At 48.6% G+C, this 22,482-nt stretch overlaps 1 protein-coding gene across 3 annotated transcripts in view; it reads right to left on the reverse strand.

Moving 5' to 3' along the window:
• The window catches only part of mcf2l2 (MCF.2 cell line derived transforming sequence-like 2), a 367,682-nt gene that overhangs the window by 221,713 nt on the left and 123,487 nt on the right, over nucleotides 1-22,482 (reverse strand). For all 3 annotated transcript variants that reach the window (XM_033032171.1, XM_033032172.1, XM_033032170.1), the window contains exons 4-5: nucleotides 16,425-16,515; nucleotides 7,065-7,184 (exon numbers count right to left, since the gene is read on the reverse strand). In XM_033032171.1, coding sequence (XP_032888062.1) covers nucleotides 7,065-7,184; nucleotides 16,425-16,515 — 211 coding nt within the window. The remainder of the gene's footprint in view (nucleotides 1-7,064; nucleotides 7,185-16,424; nucleotides 16,516-22,482) is intronic.

The following is a 22,482-nucleotide window of genomic DNA, read 5'->3' on the forward strand; positions in this document are numbered from 1 at the left end:
GTGGACAAGTTTACATTTATACCAAGCCAATTAACCTACAAACCTGTACGTCTTTGGAGGGTGGGAGGAAACTGGCGCTGCATTCGCTGTAAGGCAGCAACTGTATAATTGGACATGTGATTTACAAATTTTTTTTAAACGCAAAGGAATTTGAGCCTTAATTAAATTAGAGTCAGAGTTCCATTTCATATCTTAGATTCTGAAATATATTGTTCACTATATAATTCTGAGAAGGAAGTTGTAACTGTTGGAGTTTCAAGCGTAGTTATTTGAGTAAATGTCTGATGAACGTGACGGGATTCTGGCAAGAATGACATTCATTGCCCATCCTACTTATTCTGTAAAGATGGTGGTGCTTCCTTTCTTGAATTGCTGACAAGATATACGGTAAGATACTCACCAATGCAGCGAATTGTGGACGCGGACCAGACCACCACACAAACCAACCTCCCGTCCATTGGCTCCATTTATACCTCACTCTGCCTCGTCAAGGCCAGCAGCATAATTAAGGACGAGTCACAGCCTGGCCACTCCCTCTTCTCCCCTCCCCCATTGGGCAAAACGTGAAGAAGTGTGGAAACGTACATCTCCAGATCCAGGGACAGTTTCTTCCCAGCTGTTATCTGGCAAATGAATCATCCTACCACAACCAGAGAGCAGTGCTGAACTACTATCTACCTCATTGGTAACCCTCAGACTATTCTTGATCAGACTTTGCTGGCTTTACCTTGCACTAAACATTATTCCCTTATCATGTATCTGTACACTGTAATGACTCGATTGTAATCGCGTATTGTCTTTCTGCTGACTGTCTAGCACGCAACAAAAGCTTTGCACAATAAAATGAACTGAAACTGAAACAGAAATTGCTGTTAGTTGGAAAGTTCGGAGGATATGATCCAGATGCCATGAATGGATAACATGGTATATCCAAGCCAGGCTGCTTGGAACTTGAGAGATGGTAGTGTGCCCTTGTTGCCCTTTGCAGTTTCTTTCCTGTATTCCTCTCTATAAAATATAGTTTATGGTTTGGAGATCCTTGCAGAAGAAGACTACGGAGTTGGTGCAACAAGCTCTATAGATAATATAGTGGAGTTATGATGCATTGATGGTACCTGAGATAGATACAGTGTGGAAACAGGCCCTTCGGCTCAACTCGCCCACATCGGCCAACAATGTCCCAGCTACACTAGTCCCACTTGCCTGCGCTTGGTCCATATCCCTCCAAACCTGTCCTATCCATGTCCTATCCAGGTCTGAAGAAGGGCTTCGGCCCGAAACGTTATCTATTTCCTTCGCTCCATAGATGCTGCTGCACCCGCTGAGTTTCTCCAGCATTTTTGTGTACCTTCGATTTTCCAGCATCTGCAGTTCCTTCTTGAACACTATCCATGTACCTGTCAAGCTGTTTCTTAAACGATGGGATAGTCCCAGTCTCGACTATCTCCTCTGGCAGCTTGTTCCACACACCCACACACCCACTGTGTGAACAAGTTGTTTGGAATTGTGAATGCTGATCAGTAAGTACAGTAGAAACAAGGAAATGCAGATGCTGTTTAATGAATAAAAGGACATAAAGTGCTGGAGTAACAGAGCACTTCAGGCAGCATCTCTGGAGAACATGGAAAGGTGATTTTTCAGAATGAGACCCTTCTTCAGAAACTTCTTCAGTATGTGGAACTGCTGGGGAGATGATAGAAAATAGAACAGCACAGCTGAACATGATGCCGACCAACTCTTATCTGCCTGCATAAAATCCATGTCCCTACATTCCCTGCATATCTATATTCCTATGCAAAAGGCTCTTGAATGCCACTTTCATATCTGCCTCAACCACCACTCCTGGCAGCATGTTCCAAGCACTCATCACCCTCTGTGTAAAAATATGTGCCCGACATCATATCTGTCTGTCTGTCTGTCTGTCTGTCTGTCTGTCTGTCTGTCTGTCTGTCTGTCTGTCTGTCTGTCTGTCTGTCTGTCTGTCTGCCTGTCTATCTATCAAAAATGTGTGTGTGTGTGTGTGTGTGTGTGTGTGTGTGTGTGTGTGTGTGTGTGTGTGTGTGTGTGTGTGTGTGTGTGTGTGTGTGTGTGTGTGTGTGTGTGTGTGTGTGTGTGTGTGTGTGTGTGTGTGTGTGTGTCTCTCTCTGTCTCTCTCTCTCTCTCTGCCTGGCTTGTGGCTGCAGCCTTTAATTCATTGCTATGCCAACACCAGACGCAGAATTGCCGAGATTTTTTCCATTTCGGTAGAGATTTCACTTTTCATTCCAAGTATCCACTCCTGATTAAATTTTGACGTGTTTTGTACACATTTTTAATAAAATCCTCCCCCCCCCCCCCCCCAAATTAAAAAAAAACTGCTTCTCACCCATAGAATGTTGGTGAACGTTCCATCGTGTGATGTCACAATGCCCAATACACAGATGTCCAATCGGAATGGATCCATTTACATATGCCTTTGCAGCAACCCCAGCCCCTTCCCCCCCCCGCAGCCTGTGTCGAAGCGCGTCATCACGTGTGTGGGAATAGAGAAAGAGGATTGGGGGTGATAGGGAATGGGGAACAGATGGACTGTCCCTGCCCCTCCCCCTTCCACTCTCCCTCCCCACTATTTCCCCTCCCTCCCCACCCCTCTCCCCCTCCCTCCACACTCTTCCCCCTCCCTCCCCTAACCCATCTCCCTCCTCGCCTCCCTCCCCCCTCCCCCACACCTCTCTACCCTTCCCCATCCATCTCTCCTCCCCCTCCCCATCCCTCTCCCCTCCCCCTCCCCCTCCCCCAACCTCTCTCCTCCCCCTCTCCACCTCCCTCTCCTCACCCCTCTCCCTCTCTTCCCCCTCCTCATCCCTCCCCCACCCCCATTCCCTCTCTACCCTACCCCCTTCCCGCTCTCCCCCCGCCCCCTTCCCCCTACCACTCTGTCCCTCTTCCACCACTCCCCTGCCCCTCCCTCCCCACTTCCACCACTCCCCTACCCCTCCCTCCCCACTTCCACTTCTCACCCCCTTTACCCACCCCTCTCCCTCTCTGTCCCCCACCCCTCTCTCTCCCCCCTCCCTCCCTCTTCTCCCCCACCCCTCCCCCTACCCCTCTGTCCCTCTCCCCCTCCCTCCCTCCCCACTCTTCCACTTCCCTCCCTCCCTCTCCCTCCCCACTCTTTCCCCTCTCTCCCCCCACCCCCCTCCCTAATCTTCCCCCTCCCTCCCCTGCCCCATCTCCCTCCTCCCCTCCCTCCCCATCCCTCCCCCACACCTCTCTCCCCCTCCCCATCCCTCTATCCTCCCACCCCCCACCCCTCTCTCCTCCCCCTCTCCACCTCCCTCTCCTCACCCCTCTCCCTCTCCCCTCCTCCTCCCACCCCATCCCTCTCTCCCCCACCCCCTTCCCTCTCTCCCCCACCTCTCTCCCCCACCCCCTTCCCTCTCTCCCCCACCCCCCTTCCCTCCCCCACCCCTTTCCCTCTCTCCCCCACCTCCCTTCCCCATCCCTCTCTCCTCCCCTCTCCATCTCCATCTCTTCACCCCTCTCCCTCTCCTCCCCCTCCTCCTCCCACCCTCATCCCTCTCTCCCCCACCCCATCCCCCTACCCCCCTGTCCCTCTTCCACCACTCCCCCTACTCCTCCCCACTCTTCCACTTCTCTCCCCCTCCCTCCCCCACCCCTTTCTCTCCCCCTCCCTTCCTTCTCTCCCCCACCCCTTCTCCTGTCCCTCTTCCACCACTCCCTGTCCCTCTTCCACCACTCCCCTACCCCTCTCCCCCTCCCTCCCTCCCCACTCTTTCCCATCTCTCCCCCCACCCCTCTCCCCCTCCCATCCCACTCTACCCCGCCCCCTACCACTCTCCCCCTCCCTCCACACTCTTCCCCCTCTCCCTCCTCCTTCCCTTCCCTACTCCCCCTCCTCCCTCCTCTCTCCACTTCCCCCACCCCTCTCTCCCCCTCACCCACCCTGCCCCCTCCCCCACCCCTCTCCTCCTCCCTCTTCATCTCCCTCTCCTCACCCCTCTCCCCCCCTCCTGCCCCAACCCCCATCCCTCTCTCCCCCACCCCCCTTCACTCTCTCCCCCCACCCCCTTCACTCTCTCCCCCCCACCCCCCTCCATCTCACCCCCCTACCCCTGTCCCTCTTCCACCACCCCCCCTACCCCTCTCCCTCTCCCTCCCCACTCTTCCCCTTCTCTCCCCCTTAGCCCACCCCTCTTCCTCCCCCACCGCTCTCTCCGGCCCTCCCTTACCCCTCGCTCCCCTCTCTCCCCATCCCTTCCACTACCCCTCTGTCCCTCTTCCACCACTCCCCCTACACCTCTCCCCCTCCCTCCCCATGCTTCCACATCTCCCCCCACCCCCACCCCTCTCTCCCCCCTCCCTTCCCTCTCCCTCCCCACTCTACCTCCTCTCTCCTCTCTCCCCCTCCGCCACCCTCTTTCCCCCCTCCCCCCACCTTCTCTCACCCCCTCCCGCACCACTCTCTCCTCCTCCCTTTCCCCCCTCTCTTCCCTCTCCCTCCTCCCCTCCCACCTCAACCCCCACCCCTCTCTCCCCCCACCTCCCCCCCTATCCATCTCTGCCTCTTCCACCACTCCCCCTATCCCTCTGCCCCTCCTCCGCACTCTTACCCTCCCCTCCCTCACCACTATTTCCCCTCTCTCCCCCTACCCCTCTCCTCCTCCCATCCCACTCTTCCCCCGCCCCCTACCACTCTCCCCCTCCCTCCACACTCTTCCCCCTCTCTCCCCTTCCCCTTCTCCCTCCTCCTTCCCCTCCCTCCTCCCTCTCTCCCCCTCCCCCACCCAACTCTCATCCTCCCCTCCCCCCCTCTCCCCCCTCTCCATCTCCCTCTCCCTCCTCCCCTCCCACCCCTCTCCCACCCCTCTTCACCCCCATCTCCCCCCCCACCCCTTTCCCCTCTCTCTTGCACCACTCCCCGCTACCCCTCTCCCCCCCTTCCTGCCCTCCCCACTCCTCCCACTCCCCACTCTCCTCCCCCTTCCCATCCCCCTCTCACTCCCCCTACCCCGCTCTGCTCTCCCTCCCAAATCTCTCCCATTTCCTCCTCCCCCTCTCCCCTCCCCTCTTCTCACCCTCCCCTCTCCCCACCCTGTCTCCCCCTCCCCCCCTCCGCCCACCTGTGTGTTTGGGGGGTGGTTAGTGTGAGTGTCTCCCCCCACCCCCCGCCGCAAACGCGCGGTGGGGAAACAGATCCAACGGGTCTGCACTTGGTCTAGTTAACTATTAAAAGTCCGATCTTGTATGTGGATGTATTTGTTTGTGTGTGGGTTTGTTTGTGTATAATCACATCTTCTCGAATAAACGATGCGGTAACGGTAACATTTTTACATATTCCAGTAGACATTTTTCCCCTGGAGTCCAAACTTGCCTTATCTGAAAATGTCATGCTTTATTTCTCGAGTTGTTACTGAAAATGTTCAAAAATCTGACAAAACTTTTAATTTATAAACGACTGCTTTTCGCTGATGATGTCACAATGGGTCTGCTCCGCGCGCTGTGAGTGACGACACCCCCCCCTACCCCACCCACCTCCCCACTCCCCCCCATTATTCAAAAGACATGACCGGAGATGAAGTCGGGCCATTGACTGAAGACCGAAGATCATAACTGAAGACTGTGGCGGCCCAACTTGCGGTCCTTTGGTCGACGCTCGCCCGCCCGCACCTCGGCTCAGCTCCTCCCTCTCTGCCCCCCTCCCTCTCTAGGGTGTGGTGACTATTGGGACCTATGGGTGAGTGATGGAGTGGTGTCCCCTCCTCTCTCTGCCCCTGTCTCTGCCTTTGTCCTGTGTCTGTGCCTCTGTCTCTGCCCCTGCCCTCTCCCTGTCTCTGTCTCTGCCCTCTCTCCCTCTGTGGCTGCCCTCTCTCGGCCTCTGTTGCTGCCCTCTGCCCTCTCTGTCTCTGCCCTGTGCCCTCTCTGTCTCTGCCCTATCTGTCTCTGCCCTCTCTGTCTCTGCCCTGTGCCCTCTCTGTCTCTGCCCTGTGCCCTCTCTGTCTCCCCCTCTCACTCTACCCCCCTCCCTTTCCCTCTCTAGCCATGCCTGCAAGTTGAGGGCTATGCATGAGTGGATAGGGTGGGGGATGGAGTAAAAGGAGCGAATGAATAATATTAATATAATATCAAGGGGGGTGGTTAGTGTGTTTGTGATGCCGCAGCCCCCCCCCCCCCCCCCTCTAGGGAGTGGTGAGTATTGGGACCTATGAGTGAGTGGTGGAGTGGTGCCCCCTCCCTCTCCGCCCTCTCTCTGCCCTCTGCGTCTCTGCTCTTTGACACAGAGAGGGCTGAAGCCGCTGAACACGCAGTAATTTGGTTGGGCTTCCGAGGGCTTCCGAGGTCACGCCAATATCTCTCCATACCGGTCCTATCCATGCATTTTCCCATAATTTAAAAGGTGACTGAAGAAGGCGGCCTCAGCTGTCCAATCATTATAAATTAAAATCTTATGAATCTTTTATTAATATAATGACCATTGGTCTCCTCAGCACTGATCAAACAACAAACATAAAAAACAGAAAGTATAGCTAGATAACAAGATGTGCCTTTCTGGGGAACTTGGATAAGAGCAAAAGGGAAAGAGACAAGAGACAGGTTTAGATAAAGTAGAGTGGCAACTGGTTCATGTGAAGCATCATCACAGATACAGATGGGTGGCACAGCGCTGGAACTACTGCCTTACAGCGGCAGAGCTCTGGGTTCGATGCCGGCTACAGGTGCTGTCTGTATGGAGTGTACGTTCTCCCCGTGACTGTATGATTTTCTCCGAGATCTTCGGTTTCCTCTCACACTCCAAAGAAGTACAGGTTTGTAGATTAAATGGCTTGGTATAAATGTAAGTGTAGTGTGTGTAGGGGTAGTGTTAGTGTGCAGGGATCGCTGGTCGGTGCGGACTCGGTAGGTCGAACGGCCTGTTTCCGCGCTGTATCTCTGAACTAAATTTAAATGGTCCAAGTGGCCGAGGTATGTGTTGTACATACTTTATCATTCTCTGCAACACCTCTGACTGTCATTAGAATCAAACTGATGACTTGATAAGAATGCAACATAAAAGCAATGCTTACCGGTACCTTCATTTTAAAGTCATCTCGTTGAAGCTTGATGCCTATATATGAGATGGTCCGCTGGATAAACCGTGAAGGTCGCAGCACAAACACAAGCTGCAGGTTCCCTGGAAATGCTCCCTAGAGGAATAAGAGGCAGACAATAAAATCACAGCCACCGGATCCTTAGGAATGGCAAATGTCAAAGTGCTGGTATAGGCCAGCATTTACCGATCAACTCAACAAGACTAGGTCCATGTGGATGTTACTACTCCACGTGTCTTCAATGCAAGTCTCAACGCTAAAAAAAGTTGATTCATGAGTTTACTGTCAGCACAATTTCTCACAAGAGAAGGGATTCTTGCTATCAAAATAAATACATTAACAGACCAATGGTGTCTGTTATTGCCGATTGTCCACAATGACCAAGTATGATATTATCATTGTGTGTAGTAGATCAAGGGCTCTAAAAGATAGCGGAGTCAGGGGATATGGGGAAAAGGCAGGAACGGGGTACTGATTGGGGATGATCAGCCATGATCACATTGTATGGCGGTGCTGGCTCGAATGGCTGAATGGCCGACTCCTGCACCTATTGTCTATTGTCTATCTGTAGTTTACACCCCAGTGGTATGAACATAGACTTCTCTAATTTCAGATAGTCCTTGCTATCTCCCTCCTACCCCTCCCGCTTCCCAGCTCTCCCACAAGCCTACTGTCTCCGCCTCTTCCTTTCTTTTCCTCCCCCCCCCCCCCTCCGACATCAGTCTGAAGAAGGGTCTTGACCCGAAACGTCGCCTATTTTTACTCTCCATAAATGCTGCCTCACCCGCTGAGTTCCTCCAGCATTTTCGTCTACCAATGATCTGCAGTTGATGGTTACTAGACAAAGGGCACAAAATGCTGGAGTAACTCCGCGGGTCAGGTAGCCTCTCTGGAGAAAAAGGATGGGTGACGTTTGGAGTCCGGACTTGAAGTTAGAGAAAGCCCGGCATTCAAGCAACCCCGGCATTCCTTCTCTCTCCATCCCTCCCCCACCCTAGTCACACCAGCTTTTCATTCTCACCTTGCAAACAGCTACAATGGCCCGTTTCCTTTATCATCATTACTTGTTTGCGTATCTTTCATTCATTGTTCTTTATCTCTCTACATCATCGTCTATATCTCTCGTTTCCCTTTCTCGTGACTTTCAGTCTGAAGAAGGGGGGGGGGGGGGGGGAGGGGGGTTAGAATGGAGCTGAGGGGCAACTAGAGTCCATTTACCACTGAAACCCTCACCCATGCCTCACAATTTTAAACAGTGCTGTGTACAACCTATCTTGCCCAAAGGCCCAGCCTTTGCTAATGGCTCCAAGTGTGTGTCCAAATGGTGGTGGTGATGCGTTGAGGTGGTTGCATGGTAGCGCTGCAGTGTGGTAGCATCGTGGTAGTGCTTGGGTAAATACTTGTGTTAGTGCTTGTGCGAGTGCTTGTCAGTGCTGTCGCCCCTCTCTGTCCTCTCCACCACTCCAGCGTTTGTCGGCACTGGGCCTGTACTCGCTGGAGTTTAGAAAAATGAGCGGGGAACCTCATCGAAACATACAGAATAATGAAAGGCTTGGATAGAGTGGATGTGGAGAGGATGTTTCCACTAATGGGAGAGTCTAGGACTAGAGGTCATAGCCTCAGAATTAAAGGACGTTCCTTTAGGAAGGAGATAGAAACATACAAACATGGAAATTAGGTGCAGGAGTAGGCCATTCGGCCCTTCGAGCCTGCACCGCCATTCAATATGATCATGGCTGATCATCCAACTCAGTATCCCGTACCTGCCTTCTCTCCATACCCTCTGATCCCCTTAGCCACAAGGGCCACATCTAACTCCCTCTTAAATATAGCCAATGAACTGGCCTCGACTACCCTCTGTGGCAGAGAGTTCCAGAGATTCACCACTCTCTGTGTGAAAAAAGTTCTTTTCATCTCGGTTTTAAAGGATTTCCCCATTATCCTTAAGCTGTGACCCCTTGTCCTGGACTTCCCCAACATCGGGAGCAATCTTCCTGCATCTAGCCTGTCCAACCCCTTAAGAATTTTATAAGTTTCTATAAGATCCCCTCTCAATCTCCTAAATTCTAGAGAGTATAAACTAAGTCTATCCAGTCTTTCTTCATAAGACAGTCCTGACATCCCAGGAATCAGTCTGGTGAACCTTCTCTGCACTCCCTCTATGGCAATAATGTCCTTCCTCAGATTTGGAGACCAAAACTGTACGCAATACTCCAGGTGTGGTCTCACCAAGACCTTGTACAACTGCAGTAGAACCTCCCTGCTCCTATACTCAAATCCTTTTGCTATGAAAGCTAACATACCATTCGCTTTCTTCACTGCCTGCTGCACCTGCATGCCTACTTTCAATGACTGGTGTACCATGACACCCAGGTCTCGCTGCATCTCCCCTTTTCCTAGTCGGCCACCATTTAGATAATAGTCTGCTTTCCTGTTTTTGCCACCAAAATGGATAACCTCACATTTATCCACATTATACTGCATCTGCCAAACATTTGCCCACTCACCCAGCCTATCCAAGTCACCTTGCAGTCTCCTAGCATCCTCCTCACAGCTAACACTGCCCCCCAGCTTAGTGTCAACCGCAAACTTGGAGATATTGCCTTCAATTCCCTCATCCAGATCATTAATATATATTGTAAATAGCTGGGGTACCAGCACTGAGCCTTGCGGTACCCCACTAGTCACTGCCTGCCATTGTGAAAAGGACCCGTGTACTCCTACTCTTTGCTTCCTGTTTGCCAGCCAGTTTTCTATCCACATCAATACTGAACCCCCAATGCCGTGTGCTTTAAGTTTGTATACTAATCTCTTATGTGGGACCTTGTCGAAAGCCTTCTGGAAGTCCAGATACACCACATCCACTGGTTCTCCCCTATCCACGCTACTAGTTACATCCTCGAAAAATTCTATAAGATTCGTCAGACATGATTTACCTTTTGTAAATCCATGCTGACTTTGTCCAATGATTTCACCACTTTTCAAATGTGCTGCTATCCCATCTTTAATAACTGACTCTAGCAGTTTCCCCACTACCGATGTTAGACTAACTGGTCTGTAATTCCCCGTTTTCTCTCTCCCTCCCTTCTTAAAAAGTGGGGTTACGTTTGCTACCCGCCAATCCTCAGGAACTACTCCAGAATCTAAAGAGTTTTGAAAGATTATTACTAATGCATCCACTATTTCTGGAGCTACTTCCTTAAGTACTCTGGGATGCAGCCTATCTGGCCCTGGGGTTTTATCGGCCTTTAATCCATTCAATTTACCCAACACCACTTCCCGGCTAACCTGGATTTCACTCAATTCCTCCAACTCCTTTGACCCGCGGTCCCCTGCTATTTCCGGCAGATTATTTATGTCTTCCTTAGTGAAGACGGAACCAAAGTAGTTATTCAATTGGTCCGCCATATCCTTGTTCCCCATGATCAACTCACCTGATTCTGACTGCAAGGGACCTACATTTGTTTTAACTAATCTCTTTCTTTTCACATATCTATAAAAACTTTTGCAGTCAGTTTTTATGTTCCCTGCCAGTTTTCTTTCATAATCTATTTTTCCTTTCCTAATTAAGCCCTTTGTCCTCCTCTGCTGGTCTCTGAATTTCTCCCAGTCCTCCGGTATGCTGCTTTTTCTGGCTAATTTGTACGCATCATCCTTCGCTTTGATACTATCCCTGATTTCCCTTGTTATCCACGGATGCACTACCTTCCCTGATTTATTCTTTTGCCAAACTGGGATGAACAATTTTTGTAGTTCATCCATGCAGTCTTTAAATGTCCATTGCATATCCACCGTCAACCCTTTTAGAATTAATTGCCAGTCAATCTTGGCCAATTCACGTCTCATACCCTCAAAGTTACCTTTCTTTAGGTCCAGAACCATTGTTTCTGAATTAACAATGTCACTCTCCATCCTAATGAAGAACTCAACCATATTATGGTCACTCTTGCCCAAGGGGGCACGTACAACAAGACTGCTAACTAACCCTTCCTCATTACTCAATACCCAGTCTAAAATAGCCTGCTCTTTCGTTGGTTCCTCTACATGTTGATTTAGATAACTATCCCGCATACATTCCAAGAAATCCTCTTCCTCAGCACCCCTGCCAATTTGATTCACCCAATCTATGTGTAGATTGAAGTCACCCATTATAACGGTTTTGCCTTTGTCGCACGCATTTCTAATTTCCTGTTTGATACCATCTCCAACTTCACTACTACTGTTAGGTGGCCTGTACACAACACCCACCAGCGTTTTCTGCCCCTTAGTGTTTCGCAGCTCTACCCATACCGATTCCACATCCTGCAAACTAATGTCCTTCCTTTCCACTGCGTTAATCTCCTCTCTAACCAGCAACGCTACCCCACCTCCTTTTCCTTTCTCTCTATCCCTCCTGAATATTGAATATCCCTGGATGTTCAGCTCCCAGCCTTGGTCACCCTGGAGCCATGTCTCCGTGATCCCAACTATATCATATTCATTAATAACTATCTGCACATTCAACTCATCCACCTTATTACGAATGCTCCTTGCATTGAGACACAAAGCCTTCAGGCTTGTTTTTACAACACTCTTACCCCTTATACAATTATGTTGAAAAGTGGCCCTTTTTGATTTTTGCCCTGGTTTTGTCTGCCTGCCACTTTTACTTTTCACCTTGCTACCTATTGCTTCTACCCTCATTTTACACCCCTCTGTCTCTACGCTCACACATTTAAGAAACCCTTTCCTTTTAACTCCATCCTCCACTATCCCATTCGACACCCCACCCCCCTTATTCAGTTTAAAACCACCCGTGTAGCAGTGGCAAACCTGCCTGCCAGAATGCTGGTCCCACACCTGTTAAGATGCAATCCGTCCCTTTTGTACAGTTCCCCCTTACCCCAAAACAGATCCCAGTGATCTAAGAATCTAAATCCCTGCCCCGTGCACCAGTTCCTCAGCCACACGTTCAGGTCCTGTATCTCCCTGTTCCTGCTCTCGCCAGCACGAGGAACTGGAAGCACACCGGAGATAACAACCCTGGAGGTCCTGCTTTTCAGCATTTTTCCGAGCTCTCTAAAGTCACGCTGCAGAATATTCATCCCCTTCTTTCCGACATCGTTTGTGCCGACATGCACTACCACTTCCGGATGTTCACCTTCGCCCTTGAGGATTTTCTGCACTCTGCCCGTGACATCCTGGATCCTGGCACCAGGAAGGCAGCACACCATCCTCGCATCCCGTCTGTTGCCGCAGAAACCCCTGTCCGTACCTCTCACAATGGAGTCTCCCACTACAATGGCGTTGCCTGCCTTAGGCCTTTTTGGTTTTGGCTCAACAGCCCTATTCGCATCACAAGCCAGTCCGCCGCCCAGTGTAAACACCTCTTCTGTCCCGACAGCTTCTAAGTGGGTGAACCTGTTCACAAGAGGTACAACACCCGGGGACGTTGGCATTCCATGCTTCCCTCCCGTTCTCACTGTCTCCCACCTTCTCTCTTCCAGTACCTTAGGTGTAACAATCGTACTGTAGGACTTGTCGAGGAACGACTCCGTTTCTCGGACGAACCGGAGGTCATCCACTTGCTTCTCCAGTTCCCCAACACGGCCCTTCAGGAGCTCTACCTGGATGCACTTCTCGCATTTGTAGCAGCCAGAGGCACCAGTGGTGTCCTTGACCTCCCACATACTGCAAGCATCGCACTGAATCAGCTTGCCTGACATCTCCTTCTTTCGTCTCTACCTCTCAAGCGTATTGCGTGGTCTCCTCTCCTCTCCTCTCCTAAGACTCTCGAGCCAAAGACTCACACTTCCCTCACAAGGCCGCTCACTCACTGCCGCTCGCTAAGAGCCGTCTTGCTTAAATTGACTGATAAATTGCCTGATTTACCAATTTACAAACCAAATTCCTGTTTTCAACTGTTTTCCCGGCACTGACTCACTTCTCTCCTCCCACTTGGGCTAGAGCCAATCAGTCGTATCTCTTGCTAAACTCCTGCTGCTGTTGCTCCCAAAACTACAGCAGTTCTGAGGTGAGGAGGAATTTCTTTAGAGGGTGGTGAATCTGTGGAATTTTTTGATACAGAAGGCTGTAGAGGCCGTCAGTGGATATTTTTGAGGCAGAGATAGATATATTCTTGATTAGTACGGGTGTCAGAGGTTATGGGGAGAAGGCAGGAGAAAGGGGTAAGGAGGGAGAGATAGATCAGCCAGGATTGGATGGCGGAGTCGACCTGATGGGCCGAATGGTCTAATTCTTTTCCTATCACATTATCTATGATCTTATACGTTCTTCTGGAACGGCAAGGAACTGGAGGAACCACACCTGTATGGTGTAGGGTTCGCTATCTAAAACATGCTCCTGGCACCAGTAGAGCCCCCTGCAGGTGACACAGAGTGTATGCTATCACTGCACCTGGCCACGCCAGAAGGGTCATCAACAAGGGGTCACAGTTTAAGGATAAAGGGGAAATCTTTTCGGACTGAGATGAGAAAAACATTTTTCACCCAGAGAGTGGTGAATCTCTGGAATTCTCTGCCACAGAATGTAGTTGAGGCCAGTTCATTGGCTATATTTAAGAGGGAGTTAGATGTGGCCCTTGTGGCTAAAGGGATCAGAGGGTATGGAGAGAAGGCAGGTACAGGATACTGAGTTGGATGATCAGCCATGATCATATTGAATGGCGGTGCAGGCTCGAATGGCCGAATGGCCTACTCCTGCACCTATTTTCTATGTTTTTATGTTTCTATGTTTCTATGTAACATCATCAGCATTTATGCCCCCACTTTGAGTGCAGCCGAAGAGGCTAAGGACAAGTTGTACGATGAGCCCCGGCGAGCAGGCCTGAACATCGGGCCGCCCGTAGCGGCAACTGCGGAGGGCTTGGGGAGGCCCTGACCACGGGGAACAGTGGAGGAAGAGACTGACTTTGGTGCCTTCCCACACAGAGGGAAACTCTGATTCTGCTGTGTGGGGATGCTTTATGTTAAATTCTATCGTGTGTTGTGTCCCTTTATTTTTATTGTATGGCTGTATGGGAATTTCATTTCACGGTGCCATCTGGCACATGTCACGAATAAATGTATCTTGTATCTTGAGCTCGGCAAACTGATTGCAGTGATTGCAACAACTGAGCCCCAGTTCCTCCTGGGAGATTTCAACGTGAGGGTAGGGGCAGACCACCTGCCGTGGGCCTCATGCAACGGTCGCCATGGCACTGGGACAATGAATGAGAATGGACAGGCAGTTGGAGCTGTGTTCTTATCATGGCCTCTGTATCACCAACACCTTCTTTCAAAGCAAAGACCACCACAAAGTGTCATGGAAGCAGCTCAGATCCCACCGTAGGCACCAACTGGGCCCCATCATCACAAGGCGATGGGTGTTGGGCAGTGTACTAACAGTGAGGAGCGATCACAGTGCTGACTGTGTTACTGACCATGCCCTAGTGTGCAGCAAAGTGCGAATATATAGCTGCCTAAGCTGCACCAAGCTAAACATCAATGTCGTTCTCACAGCAACACTGTCAAGAAGGAAAACTTAAAGAGTCGTAACGTCGTAACAGTCTACAGTCGGCTAAAGAGTCGTGACGTTTTTCTGGTCGCCGCTGGATTTTGGAATGTTCAAAACTTTTCGGCGACTGTGGGCTTGACGTCGCTTGTCTTCTCCTGACGTAGGTGCTGTCGTAGGTTGTCGCCAGGTGACGTTGGTCGTCGTCGGGTGCTGACTTCAGTGAATTCCATTGGAGACTACCTACGTCAACCTACGTCAACCGGGGACAGGTACCATGACTGAATTGTCTTCAGTTGTCGCCGACAGGGTCGTTGCCTGTTGTAACATTGGTTGTCGTAGGTTGCCGCTTGCGTGGTCGTAGGTGGACATCCTAATGGGTTGCCGGTTGTCAGTACCTTGACGTCGACTAGGTGGTAGGTTGTCATAGCTTGTCGTGGACATTGTCGTAGGGGAGACCAGTCGCCGCTTTTTTGGGGACCTGCTATGACTGTGAAAGTGGCCGGAAAAATCGCCTAAGTGGGACAGGCCCGTTATCCTCCAGTACTCAGTCACAGTCTGTCTCCACTAGTCACTGCACCTCCGGACTGTCTTCCAGATAAATTTTACTGATTGCATGCCTCCTTGCCACCTTCCCTTCAGCTAACAATGATCCTTGTCTCTCGTTTTCACACCTTACTCTTCCCTATCTCTATGCCTCCCTCTCCCTTGACTCTGAGTCTGAAGAAGGGTCTCCACCCTGAAACGTCACCCGTCCCTTCTCTCCAGAGATGCTGCCTGTCCCGCTGAGTTGCTCCAGCATTTTGTGTCTATCTTCAATGTAAACCAGCATCTTCAGTTCCTTGCTAAACAGAAACATGTCGACACACCCTGACTACATTTTAACCCAAGCATCCTTACAGGAAATTGACATTTTGAAATGTGGGACAGCGTCATTCCCTTTATCTTTCATCATTTCCAAAAGTATTAATCAGCTACAATTATGATGAACGTTCATATAATATATGAAATATTTAACAATTAATGGTCATAAAATTATGGATAGGAAGAATAATTAAGTTTATCTGTATGAGGTTTGAATTAAAACAGAGTAGTAGCCAATGTTAATCTCATTATCAACATCAACTTGACTGTAAAAGCCTATTGGCAATAAAAGTCATGAATTCTATTTTCATTTCTTAAGCTGCCAAAAAATAGTTTAATAGTTTAACTAGTCTCAGTAGTTTAAGAGCGGCATGGTGGCGCAGTGGTAGACTTGCTGCCTTACAGTGCTTACCCGGGTTTGATCCTGACTACGGGTGCTGTCTGTACAGAGTTTATATGTTCTCCCCGTGACCTGCGTGGGTTTTCTCCAAGATCTTCGGTTTCCTCCCACACTCCAAAAATGTACAGGTTTGTAGGTTAATTGGCTTGGTATAAATGTAAAATTGACCCTAGTGTGTGTAGGATAGTGTTAATGTGTGGGGATCGCTGGTCGGTGCGGACTTGGTGGGCCGAAGGACCTATTTACGCGCTGTATCTCAAAACGAAACCAAATCTGTTTTCCACTGCTATGTGGAATAGAAACATTTTTTTTCTCTTATCAATTACTTTGTCAGTTGGATCAAAATGTACAAGGGATTCACGTAACCACTTACCTATGGTTATATGTATCATATTAGCTTGTTGATGAATAAATATACCAATTTGGATAGCTTTTATTACACTGTAGTGCGCCTGAAATGTCTTAATTCTGAATGTTGAACAAAATAAAACGTTTCTTAAGATAAAGAATTGCTTTGCAGATGATCATCAGCTTATTTCTGACAAAAATGCAAGTATCCAAATAACTGAATTTCTACTCACTGCTATACGCATTAAAGATGCTTTAACTGAACTCCATTTGTCTTTTCTTCTGTCTATAATGATGATAAATCCAATGCTGGCAGCATCCAGGCTGGAACAAAACAGCCACAAAGGGTCAGGGTCAACACAGGTCTTTAAACAATACAATACAATGCCACTTTATTTATCCCAGAGGGAAATTGGTCTGCCACCAGTCAAAAGATACAGTCACAAGGCATTGTACGTGCCATGTGTATTATTATAATAATAATAATAACATTTAAGTGACCAGTTATTGCACATATGTAATATTGCACAAACATGAAATTAAGTTATTGAGTGGAAAAGTCCAGGATGAGTGATGGGCAAAGATGGAGGATGTGTCAAAGGGGTGGGGGTGGGGGGAGGGGGAGGGGAGTCAGCCTACCCCATGACAGAATGGGGAGGAGTTGTACAGTTTGATAGCCACAGGGAAGAAGGATCTCCTGTGGCGTTCTGTGCTGCATCTTGGTGGACCAGTCTGTTGCTGAAGGTGCTCCTCAGGTTGACCAGTGTGAGATGTATTGTCCAAGATGTATGTGTCCAATATAAACGTGAATGAAATACAAATTTCTAAAACTTTTAAAATACTTTAAAATAATAAACATTTAATGAAATATCAAGAGTCAATACAGCTGAAGAAATTAGAAATTTGGGATTATCCAAAAAGCAGAATTCAATATTGAGGCACAGAACACCTTCTCCAGTACAATTCAGATGTAAACAAAATAGAATGGTCAACCCCATCTTTGTTTTCCTGTCAATTGTATCTGCTCTCTCTGTCTCTCTCCTTTCCTGAAGAAATGGGAACTTGTTGGGACCGAAGATAGACACAAAAAGTTGGAGTAACTCAGCGGGACAGGCAGCATCTCTGGAGAGAAGGAATGGGTGACGTTTCGTGTCGAGACCCTTCTTCAGTCTGATGTCAGGGGAGAGGGAGATACATAGATAAGGAGGTATAAGGTGTGAAAACAGGACAAAGGGACAAAGGGAATTGAGATCAAGGAAAAAGTAGAATAGATCATTGTTAGCTGGGAGAAGGTAACAACAAAGCAAACAGAGATAATGTAGTCGGAGACAGTAAGACTGGTCAGAGAACTGGGAAGGGGAGGGATGGAGAGGGAAAGGGTCCTATTTTCACACATAACCCTTGCTTTCCCTCTTCCATCCCTCCCCCTTCCCAGTTCTCCAGCATTTTGTATATCTTAGGTTGGTGTCATTTAGTCTTTTCACTTTACTCAAAGCCACACCTTGAATTTTTTTGAAATTTTATTTAAATCACTAAAATCATGAATTTAATAAAATTATCGGCCTAAATTCTACACATTTCACAGCACATTCTGATAAAAATTATAATGAAATAAGTTCAGATACAGATTTAATTAATTTTCTTCGTGCTTTGCAACACAGGAGGGATTCAACCAGAGAGGCAGGTGCGAAGCAGAACCGGCGGTCAGAAATTGTAAGGAGTGATGAGAAGGTGGAGGTTAGGATCAGTAGGACTCAAAGGAAGGACAGGCTGGAAGAGATGAAGGAACATGGTGAAGCGGGTGGACTGAACTGTGTTTATTTCAATGCAAGAAGTATTGTGGAGGAAGCAGATGAACTCACAGCCTGGATCAGTGCCAGGGACTATGATGTTGTGGTCATTGCGGAAACATGGTTATGAGATGGACAAGGCTGGCAACTCCATGTCCCGAAGTTGCATTGTTTCAGACATGATCAAGAGGGAGGAGTTGTTCTCCTAATCAGTGTCTGAAGAAGGGTCTTGTTCCAAGACGTCACCTGTTCCTTTTCTCCAGAGACCCGCTGAGTTACTCCAGCTTTATTGTGTCTATCTACTAATCATAAAAAGTGAAACAATTTCTCTTGATTGCAATATTTATACATTATCAGTGGGCTGTCATCAATCCCTTTTGGTTTCTACTGTGTTGTCACCATTCTCTTTTCTTATTAATTGCTCTTAATTATGTTTCAGTTCTGAGTGAGAACCTGAGACCAAAGGTGGGCTTGCTTGTGTTTATGACCAGATGTGACTGGCCTGTTGAGGTGTACTTTCTGGATTTTAATTAACAGAATGAGCAGGTACATCCAGCTGTGGTATCCATTCTCACCACCACCGAACGTGGAGCAACTGAAGAGCAGGAGCAACAACTTTTAAACGTTTTGTAATTGTAAGTGTCACTTCCAAAACTACAAACGAAGCATTGTAGAGAGGCAGGTCTCCAGTTACTGCACATTGGAATGTATAAACCTTAAAGACTGCACAATGGCTGCACATCAATGTTTCTGAAATGTGACCATGTTAAAAGGTTAAGTTATTTTTTTGGTACTATAATTGTAGGGGTAATATGACTCTCAAATCTGCTCTGCCATTTAAGAAGACCATGGTTGACATGACTGTAATCACCACTCTGCATTCCTGACTGCAACTGGTAAATTTCCCCTTTAATTTATCAAGCATCCATCTACCTCTGCCTTCAAAAGATTCAGAAATAATTGCTTTGTGGATGACTGTTGTCTTGTTTCTGGCCTATAGCATTTGAGAAGTATCTTGGAATAATTCAGCGTTGGTAACCAAATAACTGCAATAATTATTTAAGATGCTTTGCCTGACCTCAATTTGCCTCTGAATGTTTCCAGCGTCTTTTGAGAGAATTCCAAACATCCGGAACCCTCTGACGTTCTCCCCACTTCCACAAGTATCCTCTCTCTCTCTCTCTCTCTCTCTCTCTCTCTCTCTCTCTCTCTCTCTCTCTCTCTCTCTCTCTTCAAATGGATACAAGTCCATCCTGTCCAAACTTTATTGTGAAACAACCTGCCCTTTCAAGGTGCTTATCCAGTGACCGTGATGCTGTTCTATGCCAAGGAAAATCCCACTCTATGGGGAACTAAAGTGGAATATAGCTATATAACGTGTTGCCATTTCCACAGCATCAGTTTATATTCTGTCAAAATGCTGCCGGTCCCGCTGAGTTACTCCAGCATTTTGTGTCTACCTTCGATTTAAACCAGCAGCTGCAGTTCTTTCATACGCTGATAGAATGGAGTGGCTGGCCTTGTATACTCTGGAGTTTAGAAGGGTGAGAGGGGATCTTATCGAAACATGTAAGATTATTAAGGGTTTGGACACGCTAGGGGCAGGAAACATGTCCCCGATGTTGGGGGAGTCCAGAACCAGGGGCCACCGTTTTAGAATAATGGGCCTATCCCACTTAGGCGACTTTTTAGGCAAGTGCAGTCGAGGTAATCGTAGGTAGTTATAGTTAATCGCCTTTGCTGACCGGGCAATTTCATTGGATCATTGGCGAAAAAAACGTAAGCACGTGTTTTCAGAACCAAGGATAACCGACCGGTAATGTTAAATGCCCGCCGAACTTCACAGTATCTCAGTATCCCTGGCTTATTAAAAGTTGTCTGGCTTCTTAAAAGTGTCTCCACTCCTTCTCCCCCGTTCTTCCCCTCTTTTAAAGGAATTACCATATTCTGTGCTTAAGCCGTCTTAATTACAGCGCCAACCTTCCTGTTCATCGTGGTGTGTGCCTGTATCACCTTGGTTTTGCACCGTGTGAATTTCATTCAGACAGCGCTCTCCCCGCTTCCCCTGGCCCCCACATACGGACAGAATGCATTGGAACTAGTAGCCTTGAAAATCAATGGCATCATGGCTTGGATAGAGTGCTGCAAGAAATGCACTGTTCGCATGCGAGTGGCTAAATTCAGTGGTTCTACTCTCACACCTCTGATATTGCCTTGCAAAACCACAACAGATATGTCCAATGGACTCTGCGACAATGAAATGCAAAGTTGCATCAATAGAAACCATGAGGAAGTGAAACCGGGGGAGAAAAGGTTGCAGCAGGGAAAAAAACCTAGAAAAGCAAACTTTTCAGAAACAATGGTGTTTGCTGCTAGAATGGCCACTGCCGAGGACTTGGCTAGTGACATGGCTGATGATAGTATCTTCAAGTCCCCCAATCCCACACTGCCTGCTTCTACCCCTTACCCAGGATTCACAAAGAGGAGTATCCTAGTAAACTAAATGTCAATGCATGCTCATGCTCCACCAAACATATGTAGACACAAAATGCTGGAGAAACTCAGCGGGTCAGGCAACATCTATGGAGAGAAGGAATTTGATGACGTTTCGGGTTGAGACCCTTCTTCAGACTGATGTCAGGGAAGGGGGTAGGACAAAGAAAGAATGTAGGCAGAGACAGTGGGACTAATGGGAGAGCTGGGAAGGTGGGGGTGGGGGGGGTGAAGAGAGAGAGCAAGGGCTACCTGAAGTTAGAGAAGTCAATGTTCATACCGCTGGGGTGTAAGCTGCCCAAGCGAAATATGAGGTGCTGTTCCTCCAATTTGTGCTGGGCCTCACTCTGACAATGGAGGAGGCCCAGGACAGAAAGGTCAGATTGGGAATGGGAGGGGGAATTGAAGTGCTGGGCCACCGGGAGATCAGGTAGGTTAAGACGGACTGAGCGGAGGTGTTCAGCGAAACGATGAGCGATCTCTTCATATATCAACTCTGTCCTGCCTCCCCTTGATCAGCCCACTCCCACCCACATCCAGTGCACCTCTACTATGGACATCCCATCTTTTACATCTTTATCAGCCATCAGGAAAGTCCTAGGGTCCTCCAATTATTTCTGAAACAATAACAGCCAGTTCCGCTTCCCTCTCAACTGGTGGCAGAACTTATCCTCACCCTCATAAACTTCTCTGTTGATCCATCCCAATATCTACACATGAGAGGTGGAGCCATCCCTTCCCCCACTATCTAACTTTATTTCCCCATATCTGCTTTTTCACGCTACATCTCACAGCCCCATTCTCAACACTATCTCCTTCATCTCCACACTTAACTCCATCTGCACATCATCTGCTTCCACCCGTCACCTACTGGCCTCTGCCTCCCTCTCACCTCCACACACTGGCTGTCTCCCCTGTCCACTCTTAGTCCCGATGCTGGATCTCAGCCAGGACATCAGCCATCTCCTTGCCTCAACATGCGCTGCTTGCCCCACTGAGTTCTTCAAGAAGTTTTGCTCTGCATTCCCAGCCCTTTTCCATCATCCCACCTCCTTTTCAATCCACACTCTTCTGTTTATGGGATAAGATGCAGAGGCTTACTTACTTTACCCCTCTCTCCACTACCAGATAGCAACATTTGTCCCCATTTCAATTAAGCCAGCCATAAACTGCAGTCCAGCCTTGGCAATGTAGGTAAGACCAGAAAACATTGTTGTAGGCACCACACAGTAACTAGACAGGGTTGCAGTTGGAATCCTCTGTTCCAGGTGTGGACTTCTGTATATCGGCGAAACCAAGCGCAGGTTCGGTGATCGTTTCGCTGAACACCTCCGCTCAGTTCGCCTGAACCTACCTGATCTCCCGATTGCCAAACACTTTAACTCCCCCTCCCATTCCCACACCGACCTTTCTGTCCTGGGCCTCCTCCATTGTCAGAGTGAGGCCCAGCGCAAATTGGAGGAACAGCACCTCATATTTCGCTTGGGCAGCTTACACCCCAGCGGTATGAACATTGACCTCTCTAACTTCAAGTAACGTTTGCTTTCCCTCTCTCTCCATCCCTCCCCCTCCCCAGCTTGCCGACCAGTCTGACTGTCCCTGTTTACACGTCATCTTTGTTTGTTTTGTTGTCATCTCCTAGCAAACAATGATCTATTCTACATTTTCCTTGATCTCCACCCCCTTTGATGTCTCGTTTTCACACCTTACCCTTCCCTTTCTCTAGTTTCCCTCTCCCCTGACTCAGTCGGAAGAAGGGTTTCAACCCAACCCATTCCTTCTGTCCAGAGATGCTGCAAATCCCACTGAGTTACTCCAGCATTTTGCATCTAACATGGTAACTAGAGCATATTGGCTCGGAAACAACCACTGCCCATTATCTGAAGTTTGGCATAGACGGGTACATGTGGTAAGCAAATGGTATGAACCAACATGTCCCATCTGCATTAGTTCCACCTGTCTGCGTTTGGCCCATATCCCTCTAAACCTGTCCTATCCATGTCAGGTC

Source organism: Amblyraja radiata, chromosome 13 (assembly GCF_010909765.2).
Source record: "Amblyraja radiata isolate CabotCenter1 chromosome 13, sAmbRad1.1.pri, whole genome shotgun sequence".
In the NCBI taxonomy this organism is placed as follows: Eukaryota; Metazoa; Chordata; class Chondrichthyes; order Rajiformes; family Rajidae; genus Amblyraja; species Amblyraja radiata.